At 43.3% G+C, this 19,975-nt stretch overlaps 1 protein-coding gene across 2 annotated transcripts in view; it reads right to left on the reverse strand.

The window, feature by feature from the left end:
- Nucleotides 1-1,828: 1,828 nt before the first annotated feature.
- The window catches only part of cxxc4 (CXXC finger 4), a 224,352-nt gene continuing 206,205 nt past the window's right edge, over nt 1,829-19,975 (reverse strand). For both annotated transcript variants that reach the window (XR_011889461.1, XM_072281140.1), the window contains exon 2: nt 1,829-2,093. Coding sequence is in view for 1 of the 2 variants with exons in the window: in XM_072281140.1 (XP_072137241.1) it covers nt 2,055-2,093 (39 nt within the window). In the remaining variant the exon portion in view is untranslated. The remainder of the gene's footprint in view (nt 2,094-19,975) is intronic.

Genomic DNA, 19,975 nt, shown 5'->3' on the forward strand with positions numbered 1-19,975 from the left:
CTAAAGAGAATGAAGTATTCAAAAGGCAAGATGACACAAGCCTGAATGTGGAGAAGACAAAGGAAATCATTGTCTAGAACCCTGCAATGCCCAGTGGTCTGTGACGGAGAATAGCACAGAGTTGCTGCCTGCTTCGTGAGGCCCTGTGCATTCGCTCTGTCAGTCTAATGAGCATCTAGAGGGAAATTTGGTAACAAGGCCTGATCAACCACAGTTAATACCTGGCACAATACCTGCAGGGTGCTTCCTTCTTGCCAAAATCTTGGATTAACCACATTCTTATCCGGACAAGTTGAGAATAATACTTTAGATATTCAGGCCCTTGATGGAGTATAAAGGGGGAAATGTTAACAAGAACAGGGAATCCATTAACCAGGAGCCGCAGATTTATAATTGGCAAAGGAATTTGAGGTGAGATGAAGAGAATCATTTATTTATTGAATTGTTTTGATCAGGAGTCAATTGACTGAATGAATGTTATGTGTAGGGTGGTGCATTATAAACTTTAAAATGTTAAAGGTCAAGCAGCATCTATGAAAAGGAATAAAGAGTCATATTCTATCTGAGTAGCCTCCAACCTAATGGCAAGAGCGTCAGTTTCTCTAACTTCCAGGAATTTCTCTCTCATCCTCCTCTCTCTTTCCATTTCCCATTCTGGCTCCCCTCTTACACCTTCTCTTCCCCTCACCTGTCTATCACTACCTCCTTCCCTTTCTCCCATGGCCCACTCTCCTCTCCTTTAAGATCCAATCTTCTTCAGCCCTTTCCCACCTATCACCTCCAAGCTTCTCACTGCATTCCTATCGCCCACTCATCTACCTTTCCCCTCACCTGGTTCACCTATAACCTTCTAACCTGTCCTCCTTCCCCTCCTCCCACCTTCTTATTCTGGCTTTTTCTCTGATAGAGTCTCAGCCCCAAAAATTGACTCTTTATTTTTTGTTTTAGATGCTGTCTGACCTGTTGACTTTGTCCAGCGTTGTGTGTGTGTGTTACTTCGGATTTCTAGCATCTGCAAAATCTCTGTTTAAAATAGAAAAATCATGAATTTCAAACAGCCAGCGACACAGTGACCTGTGTAATAGAGAGTTTCATGCTCCATATGTCATAGTGGGAATGCTCTCCTGCTCTCCTTTGGAAGTGCAGTTTAAATTAATGTCTGCCTCTCAACACTTGCATTAACTTATGTTTTGTTGGCAAAGGTATTACCTACTCAATAGCTTTGGGTGGGAGTGCAGAGATTCTCAGGTGTTTGAGTGGGTATTTGTGGGCAGTTGCCCCCGGGCCCTGTGATGTCTCTGCTCTTGCTCATCCAGGAAGGCGCACCATTGCAGGGGCTGATTCATACATTTTCAAAATAAATGTTTTAGCCAATGTAAAAGTTCACTGCTCTAAAGTATACAAACTTGGCACAGTGGAGTTGCACCCCTTCCAGCACAGAGACCTGTGTGAGGTCCTGACCTTGGGTGCTGTCTGCATGGAGTTTGCAAATTCCCTTCTGACTGTGGGGGTTTTCTTCAGGTGCTCTGGTTCCAAAAACAGATGTTGGTTTAATGGGTTAATGGGCCATTTTATACCATGTGTTCTGTGTAGTAAATGGGAAAACCTGGGGGAAGCGGATAGTATTATGTGAGCATAAAAAGTGGGATTAACGTAAACAGGTGCTTGATATCAGTGGGCTGAAGGGTTTTATTTAATAACTAATACTTAGTAGCAAATGCAAAAAGCATTATTGTAAATACAAATTTTGTTGCTCAAAGAATGATCGATTTCTCAGTCAAACATTTTATTGAGATTGAAAGCCAGCTGTGAATTACAGCATGGCACGTACACTGCTTTAGGCCAGGGCTGCTCTTGGGAAATCATCAGTACAGACAGAAGGAAGTGATGCGACCTGCTCTCAACAGACTCTGCACTGATGGGTTTCAGTTCCATCGAATCTGCAATCAGAATGTGAAGCCAGAACTGTTCCAGTCATTGTGTCACTCCTTGATGCTCTATCTTCAGACACTCAGTCACTGTCACTCAGCTCTTAGAGGGATGGGTTTCATTCTCTATCTGCAACGGAGTAGCTTCCAGCTTCTGCCAAGGTGCTGTTGAGAGAATGGAATACATTGAACACTACAGACAAAGTCTAAGACAGGAATGGATAACTTGGGGGGGGGGGTGTTATCCTGCAGCATTCCCAGGCATTGAACTTCACAGACAGGCTTGAAATAGGTTGACTCACAACCCAACTGATTTCGGGCACAATACAAGCAAACTCAGTGTGAGGTTCCCTTGCAATGTTTCAGGCTTGTGAGAATGGAGGGTGAAATGACCTAGAATTTTTTTGTAACGGTGCCAAAGACTTTGGTCCAGGGAGATGGAGGTATGGGAATGGCAGAAATCACTGGAATTTTGGAGGATTGAAAATGTAGTGAAATTAAAACCTACATCTGGTCACAATGTTGAAGTATATGGAAGCTTAGTATCATAGAATCGTCAAGAGATACAGAAACAGGTCTGTCAGATCTGTTCTAGTTTTTCATACCAAGGCAGAAGTGAACTTTATTCAGGCTGAAACATTTATTTCAGGAATGTGGAAGTCAGTCCCTGCAACGATGCGCTTCCCTATAAGAGAAGGATGAGGAAGTGTTGAGGCTGATGGTAGCACAGGACCCAGGGAACAACCATAGATGCCTGCTTCACCATTTTATGTAATTATATCCTAATCCATTTTATTCTTCCACATTGCTATCAGCTTCTGTCTCCCACTCCTTCCCCTTCACAAATTCTAACATTCACCAACACAATGGGAGCAACTTATAGTGAATCAGAATCAAGTTTATTATCACTGGCATGTGACGTGGAATTTGTTAACTTAGCAGCAGCAGTTCAATGCAATACATAATCTGGCAGAGAAAAAATAATAATAATTACATTTTTAAAAAAAACAAATAGATCAATTACGGTATAAGTATATGGAATAGATTTTTTAAAACGTGCAAGAACAGAAATACTGTATATGTATTTAAAAAAAAGTGAGGTAGTGTCTAAAGATTCAATGTCCATTTAGGAATCGGATGGCAGAGGGGAAGAAGCTGTTACTGAATCGCTGAGTGTGTGCCTTCAGGCTTCTGTACCTCCTACCTGATGGTAACAGTGAGAAAAGGGCATGCCCTGGGTGCTGGGGGTCCTTGATAATGGATGCTGACTTCCTGAGATACCGCTCCCTGTAGATGCCCTGGGTACTTTGTAGGCTAGTACCTAAGATGGAGCTAAAGAGATTTACAACCTTCTGCAGCTTCTTTTGGTCCTGTGCAGTAGCCCCTGCATACCAGACAGTGATGCAGCCTGTCAGAATGCTCTCCACGGTACAACTATAGAAGTTTTTGAGTGTATTTGTTGACATGCCAAATCTCTTCAAACTCCTAATAAAGTATAGCTGCTGTCTTGCCTTCTTTATAACTACATCGATATGTTGGGACCAGGTTAGATCCTCAGAGATCTCGACACCCAGGAACTTCCCACTCTCTCCATTTCTGATCCCTCTATGAGGATTGGTATGTGTTCCTTCGTCTTACCCTTCCTGAAGTCCACAATCAGCTCTTTCATCTTACTGACATTGAGTGCCAGGTTGTTGCTGCGACACCATTCCACTAGTTGGCATATCTCACTTCTATACACCTTCTCATCACCACCTGTATCATCAGCAAATTTATAGATGGTATTTGAGCTGTGCTTAGCCACACAGTCATGTGTATATAGAGAGTAGAGCAGTGGGCTAAGCACACACCCCTGTGGTGCACCAGAGTTGATTGTCAGCGAGGAGGAGATATTATAATCAATCCGCACAGACTGGGTCTTCCCATTAGGATTGTGGGAATGATGGTATTACATGCTGAGCTAAAGTCGATGAACAGCATCCTGACATAGGTGTTTGTATTGTCCAGGTGGTCTAAAGCTGTGTGGAGAGCCATTGAGATTGCACCTGCCATTGACCTATAGTAGCGATAGGCAAATTGCAAAGGGTCCAGGTCCTTGCTGAGGCAGGAGTTCAGTCTAGTCATGACCAACCTCTCAAAGCATTTCATCACTGTCGATGTGAGTGCTATCGGGCGATAGTCATTAAGGCAGCCCATATTATTTTTCTTAGGCACTTCTATAATTGTTGCCTTTTTGAAGCAAGTGGGAACTTCCGCCCATAGCAGTGAGAGGTTGAGAATGTCCTTGAATACTCCAGCTGGTTGGTTGGCACAGGTTTTCAGAGCCTTACCAGGTACTCCATCGGGACCTTTTGAGATACAGTGCAGGATAGGCCCTTCTGACTGTTCGAGCTGAACCACCCAGCAGCTCCCGACAACCCTGTTTTTAACCCTAACCTAATCACTGGACAATTTACGATAACCAATTAGCCTACCCAGTAAGTCTTTTGACTGTGAGGGGACCCTGGAACAGCTGGAGAAAGCCCATGCATTACATGGGGAGGATGTACCGAGGTTCCTTACAGAGAATGCAGAGCAGGACTCCAAACTTCAGTGCCAATAACTGTTATAGCATTGCGCAAAGCACTACACTACCATGGTGCCCGATGAATTGAACTGTAATAGCAATAAGAGGTGATGCTTCTCCAAACTGAGTTTGGCCTCACCGAGGCCATAGACTGAATTGTCAATCTTGGCCCAAAACTTAAGAACCTTTATTAAAGAATGGATCATGAAAAAGTGCTCATGAAAATTTCAAGCTGCCATTACTGCCACCCGTTTGAAAAATCGTTAGGTTCTAGGGTTAAAAAAAAGTTAATTATTTAACTGATATCTGGTCTTAAGCAAGCACAAAAACAGATGCTCAAGAGAGAAGGGCAAAAATGTTGAAAAAAATTAAACAAGTCATGATTGGAAACAATGCAGTTGACCTTTGGAATTAAACATCACTTTCCCACAGTCAATAAAACACAATAGACAATAGACAATAGAGCTTCAGATGCAACATAGTTTGTTATCAACATCCCCGATTGAAAATCAATTACTTAAAACTAAGAGTCAATGTTATATACACGGTGATAAATCGGGTAAATTATTGGCTAACCAATCGAAAGCTGCTTAGGCAAAACATCAGATCGTTAAAGCTCGTAAGTAGGATGGTATTTTGACGGTTGACCATGATGGAATTAACAAATCTTTCAAGAATTTTATACCAATTTATACCAATCAGAATTTCCTGATGATTCTACCATAATGCATGAATTTTTAAGGAAATTGAATATTCTGAAATTACCAGCTGATGAACGTTCAGCACTAGACTCACCCATTACTGAAGAGGAAATAAAGAAAGCAATTTTTTCGATGAACTCTGGTAAAGCACCTGGTCCGGATGGGCATACAGCTGAATTTTTAAAATCTTTTTCAGATCTACTTTCTCCCTGGTATAATTTTTAAAGATGCCTTATTTGTAAGTAGATTACCACAATCCTTTTATGAAGCATCTATTTCTTTAATTCCTAAAAAAGATAAAGGTCCCACTGAATATGCATCATACAGACCTATATCTTTGTTGAATGTGGATTCTAAAATCTTTTCCAAAATATTAGCAATTAGATTGGAGAAGGTATTGCCACAATTTGTCTCCAAGGATCAGACAGGATTTATTAAAAATGATTATTCACATTTTAATGTTAGGAGGTTAATGAAGATTGTATACACTACTTCATCTAATACTCCAGAGTGTGTTATTTAACTTGACAACAAGAAGGCGTTTGACAGACTTGAATGGGAATATTTTTTTAATATACTTGAGAAATTTAATTTTAGCCCAAAATTTATATCTTGGGATTAAATTGATATATCATACACCTTTGGTTTCTGTATTTACCAATAACCAGAGATCCCCTTTGTTTAGGCTTTTTCGAGGTACTAGACAGGGCTGTCCTCTAAGCCCTTTACTATTTGATATTGCCCTGTAGCCCTTGGCAGTCGCTGTTCGTGATTCACCCAATATATTTGGCATTACTCGTGGGAATGGGACACATGAAGTATCACTACATGCAGATGACCTGTTACTATATATCTCTAACCCAGAGAAATCCATTCCTACAGTACTAACACTACTTGCTCAGTTCGGTAGTTTTTCTGATTACAAATTGAATCTTAATAAGAGTATGCTTTTCCCATTAAACAAGCAAGTTCCAATTTATAGACAATCACCATTTAGATTGGTTACTGATTATTTTATTTATTTGGTTGTTAAAGTTACTAAGAAGCATAAGGATCTATTTAAAGTTAATGTTTTACCCTTAATTGATCATGTTAATCAACTGTTTACTAAATGTCTTTATCTTTGATTAGTCGAATTAATGCTATTAAGATGATTATTTTACCTAAATTACTGTATCTATTTCAGGCAGTATCAATTTTCATCCCTAAATCTTTTTTTTGATATTATTGATTCAAAAATTTCTTCATATATATGGTACAATAGAAATCCTAGGTTAAGTAAGAAATATTTACAGAAATCAAAAAAGGAAGGCGGTTTGACTTTGCCAAATCTTAAATTTTATTATTGGGCAATTAATATTCAATATTTAACGCTCTGGACACAAGAGTTGGATGAAACTCAACGTCCATGATGGATGAACCTCGAGCGGGAGTCTATACAGGAGTTTTCATTGGCTTCTATTTTAGGGGCTGCACTTCCTTTTGCACTTACTAAATTGAATAAACAAATGATAAATCCAATAATTAAACATACAATATGAATATGGTTTCAATTTTGTATAATTTTTGGATTGAATAATTTTATCCTGTCAAGTTCTATTATATCTAATTTTTTCTTTCAACCATCCAGAATTGATCAAGCTTTTCTTTCATGTTTTCGTGATTTATTCATGGATGATTGTTTCATGTCTTTTGAACAGTTATCTAATAAATATAATTTGCCTAGATCACACTTTTTCAGATATTTACAGATTAGAAACTTTCTGAATGCTACTTTACTTACCTTTCCGATATCACATCAAATTGAAGTTACAGAAAAAAATTTAAGTTTAAATCCCTATCAGAAGAGTTTAATAGCATTTATTTATGATTTAATTATGAAAATACGCTTAGGTACTTCTGATAAAATTAAGAATGTGTGGGAAAGAGAACTTCAGATACCTTTACCTACAGAGAAATGGGAGAAAATTCTTCAACTAGTTAATACTTCTTCAATGTGTGCCAGACACGCTTTGATACAATTTAAGGTGGTTCTCATAGGGCTCATATGTCCAAGGATAAGTTAGCTTGTTTTTACTGCCATATAAATCCTGTTTGTGATAGATGTAATTCTGAGGTAGCTTCCTTGACACATATGTTCTGGTCTTGCCCTCTTTTAGGAAAATATTGGAAAGATATATTTTTGATATTATTTCAGTAGTTCTGCATGTTGATTTACAGCCTCATCCTATTACTGCAATCTTTGGACTATCAGTGATAGACTCTAGTCATTTATCCTCATCGGTTTGTTGTCTAATTGCATTTGTTACAATAATAGCCAGAAGATCCATTTTATTTAAATGGAAAGATTCCAATCCCCCTACCACATTTCAATGGTTTTCCCTGTGTACATACATCTATTGATGCTTCTGGACCCATCTTCAGTGATGTTCCTGGAATCATCAGGTGTTTCAGGTCTTTCAACATCATACACCCTCCTCCAGGTGACCCAGCCAGGGCTGATCAGACCCCAGCTTGTGTTCAGATGGCTAGCTACTAATGACTCCATGGCTTCCCTCTTTTGAGCCACAGCCATCTTGAGGCCCTCTCTGCCGCATCGGTGGTACTGCGGATGGCTCTCCTCTTCCTCTCTCCCTCAATGCCCAAAATGCTGAAGGCCCTAACTAAGGAACGGGCTAAGAATCCCCTACAACCAACCTCCACTGGGAGACAACTTGCTCTCCATCCAGCCTGCTGACAGTTGCTGACCAGTCCTGCATACTTGGAGAGCTTCCTTCCAAAGGCCTCTTCCAAGCTATCTTCCCATGGCACAGTCAGCTCCAGCAGTACCACTTGCTTAGGAGACTCAGACACTAGGACAATGCCTGGTCACAGGGTGGTGGCTGCGATATGGTTGGGGAACTTCAGCTGCCCTTCGAGGTCTACCAACAGCTGCCAGTTCCTTGCAGAGGTCAGGATGCCTGCAGATGTTCTTTTGGCGGGTATTGGCTGCTCCCCAGCTCTGACAAAGGCAATGGTCTGCTTGGAGGGTCGGGACTGCTTCCCGAACGATAGCATGTTTAAACTTGGAAAGAATTAGGAGCGGTACTATGGATTCTTCTGTTAAATTTGAAGAAACTTGGAGGCCATTTACTCAATATTTTCATATGATGTAAGTTGACCCTTTCTGAATCCTTTGTAGTAATTTTTTGTTCATGTATAGAGGAGCGGAGTTAACGACAAATAATAATTTTAGCCAATCTAATATGGCAGCTCAATCTTTGTTTGTTTGTTTTTTTTAGTTTAGGGGTTTTTTCCTACTTATAAAGTATCTTTTTCATGGTTAGTTACTAAGAGATTGGGAGGCTAAACTACATTTGTTGCTTGGGATCTGTGCTTGTACATGTTAACCGTTATTAATGTAATCCCGATCTCTTTGTATCATTATTATTATTGCTATGTTTATTAATTTGAAACTTAATAAAAAGATTGAAAAAGAAAGACAATAGACAATAGATGCAGGAGTAGGCCATTCGGCCTTTCGAGCCAGCACCGCCATTCACTGTGATAATGGCTGATCATCCACAATCAGTAACCCGTACCTGCCCTCTCCCCATATCACTTGACTCCACTATCTTTAAGAGCTCTATATAACTTTATCTTGAAAGCATCCAGAGAATTGGCCTCCACTGCCTTCTGAGACAGAGCATTCCACAGATCCACAACTCCCTGGGTGAAAAAGTTTTTCCTCAACTCTGTTCTAAATGGCCTACCCCTTATTCTTAAGCTGTGGCCTCTGGTTCTGGACTCCCCCAACATCGGGGCAAATTTGGAGCCATTGGGATGAGTTGCAGTGCAATAAAGTAGCAGTGAAATCAAAGCAAAAACTGTCAAATACTAGTCTTAAGGTGTTATACTTAAATGCACGCAGCATAAGGAATAAGGTGGATGATCTTGTCATACAGCTACAGATTGGCAGGTATGATATTGTGGCCATCACTGAGACCTGGCTAAAGGATGCATGTCTCTGGGAGCTGAACGTCCAAGGATACACGGTGTATCAGAAGGATAGGAAGATAAGCAGAGGGGGAGGCATGGCTTTATTGGTAAGAAATGATATTAAATCATTAGAAAGAGGTGATATAGGATCGGAAGTTGCAGAATCTTTATGGGTTGAGCTAAGAAATAGCAGGGGTAAAAGGACCCTGAAGGCAGTTATTTATAGGCCTCCAAACAGCTACAGGGATGTGGACTACAAATTACAACAGGAAATAGAAAAGGCTTGTCAGAAGGGCAGTGTTCTGATAGTTGTGGGGGATTTTAACATGCGAGTGGATTGGGAAAGTCAAGTCGGCACTGGATCTCAAGAGAGAGAATTTGTAGAATGTCTGCGAGATGGCTTTTTAGAACAACTTGTTGTTGAGCCCACTAGGGGATCGGCTGTACTGGATTGGGTATTGTGTAATGAACCGGAGGTGATTAGAGAGATTGAGGTGAAGGAACCCTTAGGAGGCAGTGATCATAACATGATTGAGTTCACTGTGAAATTTGAAAAAGAGAAGCCGAAATCTGATGTGTCAGTATTACAGTGGCATGAGAGAGGAACTGGCCAAAGTTGACTGGAAAGGGACACTGGCGGGAAAGACAGCACAGCAGCAGTGGCTGGAGTTTATGCAAGAAGTGAGGAAGGTGCAAGACAGGTATATTCCAAAAAAGAAGAAATTTTCGAGTGGAAAAAGGATGCAACCGTGGTTGACAAGAGAAGTCAAAGCCAAAGTTAAAGCAAAGGAGAGGGCATACAAGGAAGCAAAAATTAGTGGGAAGAGAGGGATTGGGAAGTTTTTAAAAGCTTACAAAAGGAAACCAAGAAGGTCATTAAGAGAGAAAAGATTAACTGTGAAAGGAAGCTAGCAAATAATATCAAAGAGGATACTAAAAGCTTTTTCAAGTATATAAAGAGTAAAAGACAAGTGAGAGTAGATATAGGACTGATAGAAAATGATGCTGGAGAAATTGTAATGGGAGATAAGGAGATGGCAGAGGAACTGAACGAGTATTTTGCATCAGTCTTCACTGAGGAAGACATCAGCAGTATACCGGACACTTAAGGGTGGCAGGGAAGAGAAGTGTGCGCAGTCACAATTACGACAGAGAAAGTACTCAGGAAGCTGAATAGTCTAAAGGTAAATAAATCTCCCGGACCAGATGGAATGCACCCGCATGTTCCAAAGGAAGTAGCTGTGGAGATTGCAGAGGCATTAGCGATGATCTTTCAAAAGTCGATAGATTCTGGCATGGTTCCGGAGGACTGGAAGATTGCAAATGTCACTCCACTATTTAAGAAGGGGTCAAGGAAGCAAAAAGGAAATTATAGACCTGTAAGCTTGACATCGGTGGCTGATAAGTTGTTGGAGTCGATTGTCAAGGATGAGGTTACAGAGTACCTGGAGGCATATGACAAGATAGGCAGAACTCAGCATGGATTCCTTAAAGGAAAATCCTGCCTGACAAACCTATTACAATTTTTTGAGGAAATTACCAGTAGGCTAGACAAGGGAGATGCAATGGATGTTGTATATTTGGATTTTCAGAAGGCCTTTGACAAGGTGCCACACATGAGGCTACTTAACAAGATAAGTGCCCATGGAATTACGGGAAAGTTACATACGTGGATAGAGCGTTGGCTGATTGGCAGGAAACAGAGAGTGGGAATAAAGGGATCCTATTCTGGTTGGCTGCCGGTTACCAGTGGTGTTCCGCAGGGATCAGTGTTGGGGCCGCTTCTTTTTACATTGTACATCAACGATTTGGATTATGGAATAGATGGCTTTGTGGCTAAGTTTGCTGACGATACAAAGATAGGTGGAGGGGCCGATAGTGCTGAGGAAACGGAGAGTATGCAGAGAGACTTGGATAAATTGGAAGAATGGGCAGAGAAGTGGCAAATGAAGTACAATGTTGGAAAGTGTATGGTTATGCACTTTGGCAGAAAAAATAAATGGGCAGACTATTATTTAAATGGGGAAAGAATTCAAAGTTCGGAGATGCAACGGGACTTGGGAATCCTCGTACAGGATACCCTTAAAGTTAACCTCCAGGTTGAGTCAGTAGTGAAGAAGGCGAATGCAATGTTGGCATTCATTTCTAGAAGAATAGAGTATAGGAGCAGGGATGTGATGTTGAGGCTCTATAAGGCGCTGGTAAGACCTCGCTTGGAGTACTGTGGGCAGTTTTGGTCTCCTTATTTAAGAAAGGATGTGCTGACATTGGAGAGGGTACAGAGAAGATTCACTAGAATGATTCTGGGAATGAGAGGGTTAACGTATGATCAACGTTTGTCCGCTCTTGGACTGTATTCCTTGGAGTTTAGAAGAATGAGGGGAGACCTCATAGAAACATTTTGAATGTTGAAAGGCATGGACAGAGTGGATGTGGCAAAGTTGTTTCCCATGATGGGGGAGTCTAGTACAAGAGGGCATGACTTAAGGATTGAAGGGCGCCCATTCAGAACAGAAATGTGAAGAAATTTTTTTATTCAGAGGGTGGTGAATCTATGGAATTTGTTGCCACAGGCAGCAGTGGAGACCAAGTCATTGGGTGTATTTAAGGCAGAGATTGATAGGTATCTGAGTAGCCAGGGCATCAAAGGTTATGGTGAGAAGGCGGGGGAGTGGGACTAAATGGGAGAATGGATCAGCTCATGATAAAATGGCAGAGCAGACTCGATGGACCGAATGGCCGACTTCTGCTCCTTTGTCTTATGGTCTTATGTTTCCTGCCTCTAGCTTGTCCAATCCCTTAATAATCTTATATGTTTCAATCATATCTCCTCTCATCCTTCTAAATTCCAGTGTATACAACCCCAGTCGCTCCATGGGTCAAGTTAACCCTTACAATCTTTATACTTTGTTTTACATACATTGTAAACAGATAAGTTTATACCCCCTGACCCCCTAAGGGGAGGGGGGAGAGGTGTTAGAAATGAACCAAGTGAATTTTAGGGCAGAGTGGAAGTTGGAGGCAAAGTTGATGAAAGCATGGGTGCATGAACTGGGGTCAAAGCAGTCATCAATGTAGCGCAGAAAGAGTTGGGAAACATAACCAGTGAAGCCTAGGAACATGGCCAGTGTCACATAGCCAATGAAAAGACAGGCATAGCTGGGGCCCTCGCAGGTGCCCATGGCCACACCTTTGGTATGTAGGAGGAGCCAAAAGAGACATTGTGTGTGAGGACCAGTTCCATCAGAGACAGGAGGGTGGTAGTGGAGGGGAACTGGTCAGATCTACTGTCAAGAAAGATGCAGAGAGTTTTCAGGTCTTCCTGGTGTGGTTAGAAGAGTATAGGGATTGGGCATCCATGATGAAAGTGTGGCAATCAGAGCCAGGGAATTGGCAATCAGTTGCTGAGGAGATTGAGAGCATGTGAAGTGTTGCAGATGTAGGTGGGAAGGGACTGAACCCATGGCGGGGGGAGGGGGGGAATAAAATTGAGTCGAGCTATGCAGATACGAGTTTAGAGGGGCTAGAGAAGGCAGAATATATGCCTCAGTATATTTTGTGAATGAGTTAACACTGTGCTTTTCTGAGAGTTATGTTTGCATCAGATTTGTTTACCTGAGTTTACTTGCATTGACTATGTTTCTCGACTTCTCACATTCAGGTAATTATTTTCATGCCTATCTCTATGTGGTAACCCTGTCTTTGCCAGTAGTCTGACACTGCTGCACTGATTTTATCAAACTATTCTGCTTACCTGTCCATCAGGAGCAGGATATGGGAGGATTTGAAATTTAATTCTGATTTTATTCTAATTCCAATCTTTTTAAAATTCTCATTTCCTTAGTGGAGTGCAAAGTTTTGCAAACTCAAATCAGACCACTGATAAGGTGCCTACAAATGGTAAGTTTACATAGAAAATTCAGGGTCTTTTCTCTGATCAGGAGTATCTCACTGCCTGTGGCCTTGACAGGATCATTTCTTTCCACTGCATTCCCTCCCACTTTCCCGCTAACATTCAGACAAGCCTTCCACTTTAATTGGGTTTGTAATTAACTTTCCATGTCATTACAAAGAAACCAAGGGCCCGGTTTGCCAAGTAATTCCCGGCATAAATTCACACTTTGGTGGGGTCCAGGGTGTGGGGTGAACGGGGTCAGGTAACTGACAGAATCGACTACCTTAATAAGATGGCACTAAACAATGCCAAGACTGTGAGACCAAAAGGCTAGGTAAGAAGACAAAGTGAACTGAAAAGAGTTCTCTCTATAACGGCTGTTCTGGCCCCCGTCTGTTTTGACACTGAAATGGACCTCATGGGGACTCACTGCAACTCAGACTACTTGGTGGAAATGAACCTGGACCTAGTGAAGTCATTGTGATCCATTGTGTGTATTTTATAAAGGGACTGCAGGTCTTGCTGCATAAGTTTAATTGCTGATCAGCTCCCAGCGTCTCATGATAGATAAATGACGTGAATTACTTGAAGTGCTGAGAATGATGGCTTTAAATCATACCTAGCCCCAGTCCCCAACAAACCCTTGCTCTACCTAACCCCAGATTTCACTGAACCCCGATCCCCACATAACCCCAGTCCCATCTAACCCGTCCTCACCAAAACCCAGTCCCCACCTAACCCCAGTCTCCACCAAATCTCTGTACTGACTAAACCCCAGTTCCCACCTAGCCCTAGTCCCTAACTAACCCCTGTACACACTTAAAGCAGACCCCATCCTAACCCCAGTTCCCACCTAGCCCCAGTCCTCATCTAACCTCTGTACACACCTAAAAGCAGACCCCATCCTAACCCCAGTTCCCACCTAGCCCCAGTCCCCATCTAACCTCTGTACACACCTAAAGCAGACCCCATCCTAACCCCAGACCCCAGAGCTACCTAACATGACCCTACCTAACCTCAGGCCCAACAAACCCCAGACCCCACCAGTCCACAGATCCCACCCAGCAGACCCCATAGAACCACAGTTCCATCCAAGCTCCAATCCTCACCAAACCCCTCTCTCTACCTGACCCCAGACCGTATCTGACCCAAGTTCTCACCTAACCCTAGTCTCCAGTGAGTCGCTCTCTCCACGTAAGCACAGTCCCCATCTATGACCAGCCCCCACCAAACCCCAGCGCCAACCGAGCCCCTGTCCCCACCAAACCCCATTCTCCACTAAATCCCAGACCACCTTAACCCCAGATGCCACCTAACCTCAGTCTCCACCAAACCCCAGTCCCCACCATGCCCCTGTCAACACCCAACCCCACACACCACCAAACCCCAGACCAACCAGACAGCACTTGCTCCCTAACACCTGACTCTACCTAACCCAGTCCACCAGACAGCAATCGCTACCTAACACCTGACTTTACCCATAACCCTGACTCTACCTAACCCAGTCCACCAGACAACACTCGCTACCTAACACCTGACTCTACCTAACCCAGTTCCCACCAAACCCCAGACCCACCTAATCCCAAACCAAAACAATTCCCAGACCCACCCAACCCGTGCCCACCAAACACCAGTCTCCACCAAATCACAGACCAACCTAACTCCAGTGCCCAACTAACCCCAGTCCCCAACCAAACCCCTCTCCCCACCTATCCCCAGACCCCACCTAACCACAGTCCTGTCCTAAGCTCATTCCTCACTTAAGTCCAGCCCCACTTACCCCAGTCCCCACCTAAACCCTGACCCCACCTAACCCCAGTTCCCAAACCATAGACCCACCTAACTCCAGCCCCACCAAACCCCAGACCCAACTAATCCCAGTGCACACCTAACTCCAGGTCCCACTAAACTCCTGTCTCCATCTAATCTATCTCCTCCTAACCCTAGTTCGTACTGAACCACAGTTCCCACCCAACCCCAGATCCAGCCATCCCTAGTCCCTACCAAATCCCAGATCTACCTTACCCCAGACCCACCTAACCTCAGTCCCCAACAAACCCCAGACCCCACCAGACCACAAATCCCACCAAACAGAAGACCCCATAGAACCACAGTCCCCATCAAGCCCCAATTCCCACCAAACCCCTCTCTCCACCTGACCCCAGACCACATCTAAACCAAGTTCTCACCAAACCCCAGTCTCCAGTGAATCATTCTCTCCACATTAGAACAGTCCCCATATCTAACCAGTTCTCACTTAACCCCAGTCCCCACCATGCCCCTGTCAACACCTAACCCCCTACCCAGCAAACTCCAGACCAACTTAAACCAGACCCAAACAATCTCCATTTCCCACCTAACCGCAGAAACAACCAAACCCCAGACCCCACCAAAACCCAGACCTACTGAACAAAAGTCGCTACCTAACACCAATCCCCTCCATAACCCTGACTCCACCTAACCCAGTCTCAAACTCCAGATGGACCAAACCCCACTCCCCACCAAACTTCAGATGGACCAAGCTTCATTCCCCACCAAACCCCAAACCTATCAAAACCCAGTCCACACCAAACCCCAGACCTATCAAAACCCAGTCCACACCAAAACCCAGTCCCTACCAAACCCCAGACCTATCAAAACCCAGTCCCCACCAAACCCCAGATCTACTTAACCCCAGTCTCCATCTAAACACAAGTCTCCACCTAACCCCAGACTATTCCCAATCCACACAAAACCCCTGGATACATCAAACCCCTACTCTACAAAACCCCTGAACCTACCAAACCCCTGTACGCACCTAACCCTAGCCCCCATTTAACCACTGTCCCTACCAAACCCCACTCCCCAACTTCCCCCAGTCTACATGAAACACCAGTCCCCAACTAATTACAGATCACATGTAACCTCAGTCCCCACCAAACCCCTCTCCCCAACTGATCCCAAACTGCATCTAACCCGTTCTCACCTAACCCAAATGAATCGCTCTCTTCCATAAGCACAGTCTCCACTTAAGATCAGTCCCCACTCAGCCCCTGTCCCCACCAAACCCCATTCCCCACCAAATCACAGCCAGCTTGACCCCAGACACCACCTATCCCTGGTTCCCACCTAACCCCAGTCTCCACCATGCACCTGTCCGCACCCAACCCCATGAACCACCAAATCCTGACCAACTTAAACCCGACCCCACCAATCCCCAGTTCCCACCTAACGGCAGGAATGACCAAACCTCAGACTCCACCAAACCCCTCTCCCCACATAATCCCATTCCCCACTTAACCCACATCCCATCAAAACAAATCACCACCTATCCCCAGAACTCACCTAACCCCAGACCTCTCCTAAACCCATTCCCCACCTAAGCCCAGTCCCCACTTAACTCTCGATACCACCTAACCTCAGTCCTAACCTAAACCCAATCCCCACCTTATCCCAGGCCCACCTAACTCCAGTCCCCAACTAAACCCAGTCCTCACCAAACCCCAGACGCCACCAAAGCGTAGTCCTCATCAAACCCCAGACCCATCTAATCCCAGACCCAACTAATCCCAGTCCCCACCTAACCACAGTCCGTACTGAACCACAGACTAACCCCAGTCCCTACCAATCCTCAGATCTACTCTACCCCAGACCTACCGAACAGCAGTCCCACTGAACCTGAGTGCCCACCTCAGCCCATTCTCCACCTAACACGTGTACTACCAAACCTAAGTCCCCGTCAAAACCCAGACCCACTGTTGTGTATGCGGACTGGTTACACAACAATTCTATTAATAAAAATGCTGGAGACAGGAGCTAAGGTTCATGGTTCTTTACTGGCAGAAACTGAACTGGACACACAAGTACAGATCAATACGTGCCTAATAGCGCATGCTCAATATGTGCCTAATAGCGCATTCAATGATGTGTTACTAAAAAAATAAAGTAGTCCCTTATTATACTGTAGGCTATACGGTACACTCCTCCTTTTATTTTAATAGTATATCAACTGTTTTTTTTACTGGGGCACTGTGCTAAACAAATATGTTTACCCTTATTATACAAACGCCTACCATTTGTTTACTTAGTAACTTAATAATATCAAATTATAACAAGCCATTTTTTTACTTTTAGTCTAAGAGCCATTTATAACTCAAGTCTCTGGAGGGGTCTTCTCTGCCTGTCCGGGTAACATCTGTCAATAAACTTGTTGTTTTAATACAGATTTCCATATAAAAGTCATGAAAAGTTGACCTCTGAGCATAGGGAGTTAAGAAGATGTGCGCCTCCAACTTGCTAAGAGCTCTAGGCAGCAGATTGCCTCCATATAATGAAAACTCCTCTGTGCAGCTGTCCTAGATATATATGCATCTTTGTGCTACCACTTGTCTTCCTTACCCATATCTCATTTGTTCCAACTGAGCTAATTATACAGTCAATCTTCGTATTCTCCTTAGATTCCAAACAGATAACCTGACCTTTATGATACCATCTCTTATTGTAATATAACTTTCCATCTTCTATTTGTGCTTCATATCTTCGTGCTGGTGATTCAGCAGGAGTTCTGGGAAGATGCTCAGGAGAAGATGGAGATTTAAGCTTATTGAGAGTTCGCAGATCTTCCATTATCTGTTCATCTGTTAACAAGTAATTTAACTGTGCAGGTGCAGGTTTTCCTCTTTTGTCTGTAATTGGAACAGGGTCATAAGGTCTCCTCCTTAGTTTCCTAGTCATTATTGGCTTTACCTCCATAGAATCTCCTGTGAGTTCCATTGTTAGCCTCTCATTCTCAATCATCTTTTTTCTTTTCTTCTAACTCAATCTTTTTATCTTCAAATTCCTTCACTGCTGCTTTCTTCTCTTTAATATAATTGCTTTCCACTTGTTCTGCCTCCAGTTGCAGAAAAAGCACTGCATGTCATATTCTTTTTTTGTATTGTTGATCTAGATTCTTCAACCTTTTCTGATACTCCTGCAAAGTGCCTTCCTGTAATTGCTGTAGCTGTCCTTTGAGAGATTTCAATTTCTCCTGGTACATCTTCTCTTTTACTTCCAAGTAGTCTTCATCATCCTGCTTATTGGCAATATCTGTCTCCCTTGCATCCTCTGTATCTTCATCCGAGTCGCGGCCATGGATACTGCATTTGCCTCCATCGTCGACACTGTCTAGCTCCTCCTCGTCATTGTAATAGTCAACAATGGGTGAGAAGAGAGCTATGGACATCTTCCCCGCTGAGCTGCCCTCCTTTGTTGACACATCTGGTGCCTTGATGGTGTACCAATCCAGCTGGATTTTCCTGAGCCACTCATGTCCCTGCAACGGTGGTCCTCCATTTTTCAGTACCTAGAGGTTCAGCTACTGTGTTTTGTCTCTGTAGGTCACTGTCACTTTAATTTTACCTTTGGGACACACTTTCTGTCCTGTGTAAGTCTTCAGCAGTAGTTTATTTCATTTCAGAGATATGTGAGAAAAGAAATTTGTAGTCGTGTGCAGAGATCACTGTTAGTGCTGAGCCTGTGCCCAACTCCATTTTCAGTCTCACGCCTGCCACTTGTGAAGTGATCCTTATTACTCTTTGATCGTCTGTCTCTTTCACGCTGTGAAGTTGTAGACAAGACAATTCACTTTTGTCTGAGTCGTTTTCATCAGAACTGCTTTCTTCCATTTTGTGTACCTTGTTGTGTTTTCCTTTCTGGGGTTTCTTGTTTCTCTGTATTTTGTCCTTTTTTTGCTGTTGACTAGCTTTGCCTACTCTGCCAGTGTGGCCCTGTTTGCCACAGTTTCTGTATTCTTTGTCTTTAAACTAACAGTCATCAGGGTCATGTGACCTGTTCCCACAATGGTAACATTACTTTCCTTCATTTCTGTTCAGTGACATTTTATTTGTAGCATATTCCAGAGATTTTTGTTGTATCCAGAAGCACCCCGTGCCGCTGTTTCCGTTGATATTGCAATGTTTAGCGCTTTCTCGAATGTAAGGTCTCTTTCATACAGAAACTACTTCTGTGTGGTTTCACAGTGCATGTCACACACTAACCTGTCCCTCAATGCATCCGATAGACCAGCTCCAAATTGACAATGTTCTGATAATTTGCGCAATTCAGCACAATATTCAGAAATGCTTTCATTTTTGCTCTGATTCCAATTATGAAATTTATATCTTTCAGCAATGACCAGTGGTTTGGGGTCTAAATGCTGTTGGAGAGTGTCTACTACTTGCTTGAACATTTTGTCAGATGGTTTTTTAGGGGTTAACAAGCTCCGTAGCAGGCCATATGTTTTTGCCCCATAATACTGAGTAAGACGCTGGCTTTCTTTTCATCCTTAACACCGTTAGCCTCACAATATAACTCCACTCTTTCAATGTAAGTTGCCCAGTCTTCAATGCCACTCTAAAATGCTGTAATGTTTCCAATCATCACCATCTTTGTTATGTTAATTTAGTTCCGTTTTCGCCTTGTTTTCTTTTTAACTCACGTGTCCTTTTTGCTAGGGCCACGAGTGCACTCTGCCTAGATGCGTGTTTCGCTCCTTTTTATCTCCCTTCTGGGGCAGGCAGACTCTCAGCCCCTGGGGGTCAGCACCGGCTGTGGTCTTGCCTGGACGTGCTGCGGTTCTGACTGTGTCTCTTGGTCTCCCAATGTTCCCGACCACGGCTGTGCTCCCGCTTCCTTTCGGACTCATGGCCTCGCTCTGCCTCCTCCTCCCGCTCCTTGGCTCGTTCCTTGCTCTCTTCCTCCGAGTGTTGTTATCAACTAAAACCCGGCATTCCGATACGATGTAGGTTCATTAACCTCGTCACCAATCTGTCGTGTATGTGGCCTGGTTACACAACGATGCTATTGATAAAAACGCTGGAGACGGGAGCTAAGGTTCATGGTTCTTTCCTGGCAGAAACCGAACTCGGCACACATGTACAGATCAATA

This window comes from Mobula birostris, chromosome 17, assembly GCF_030028105.1.
Source record: "Mobula birostris isolate sMobBir1 chromosome 17, sMobBir1.hap1, whole genome shotgun sequence".
Taxonomy (NCBI): Eukaryota; Metazoa; Chordata; class Chondrichthyes; order Myliobatiformes; family Myliobatidae; genus Mobula; species Mobula birostris.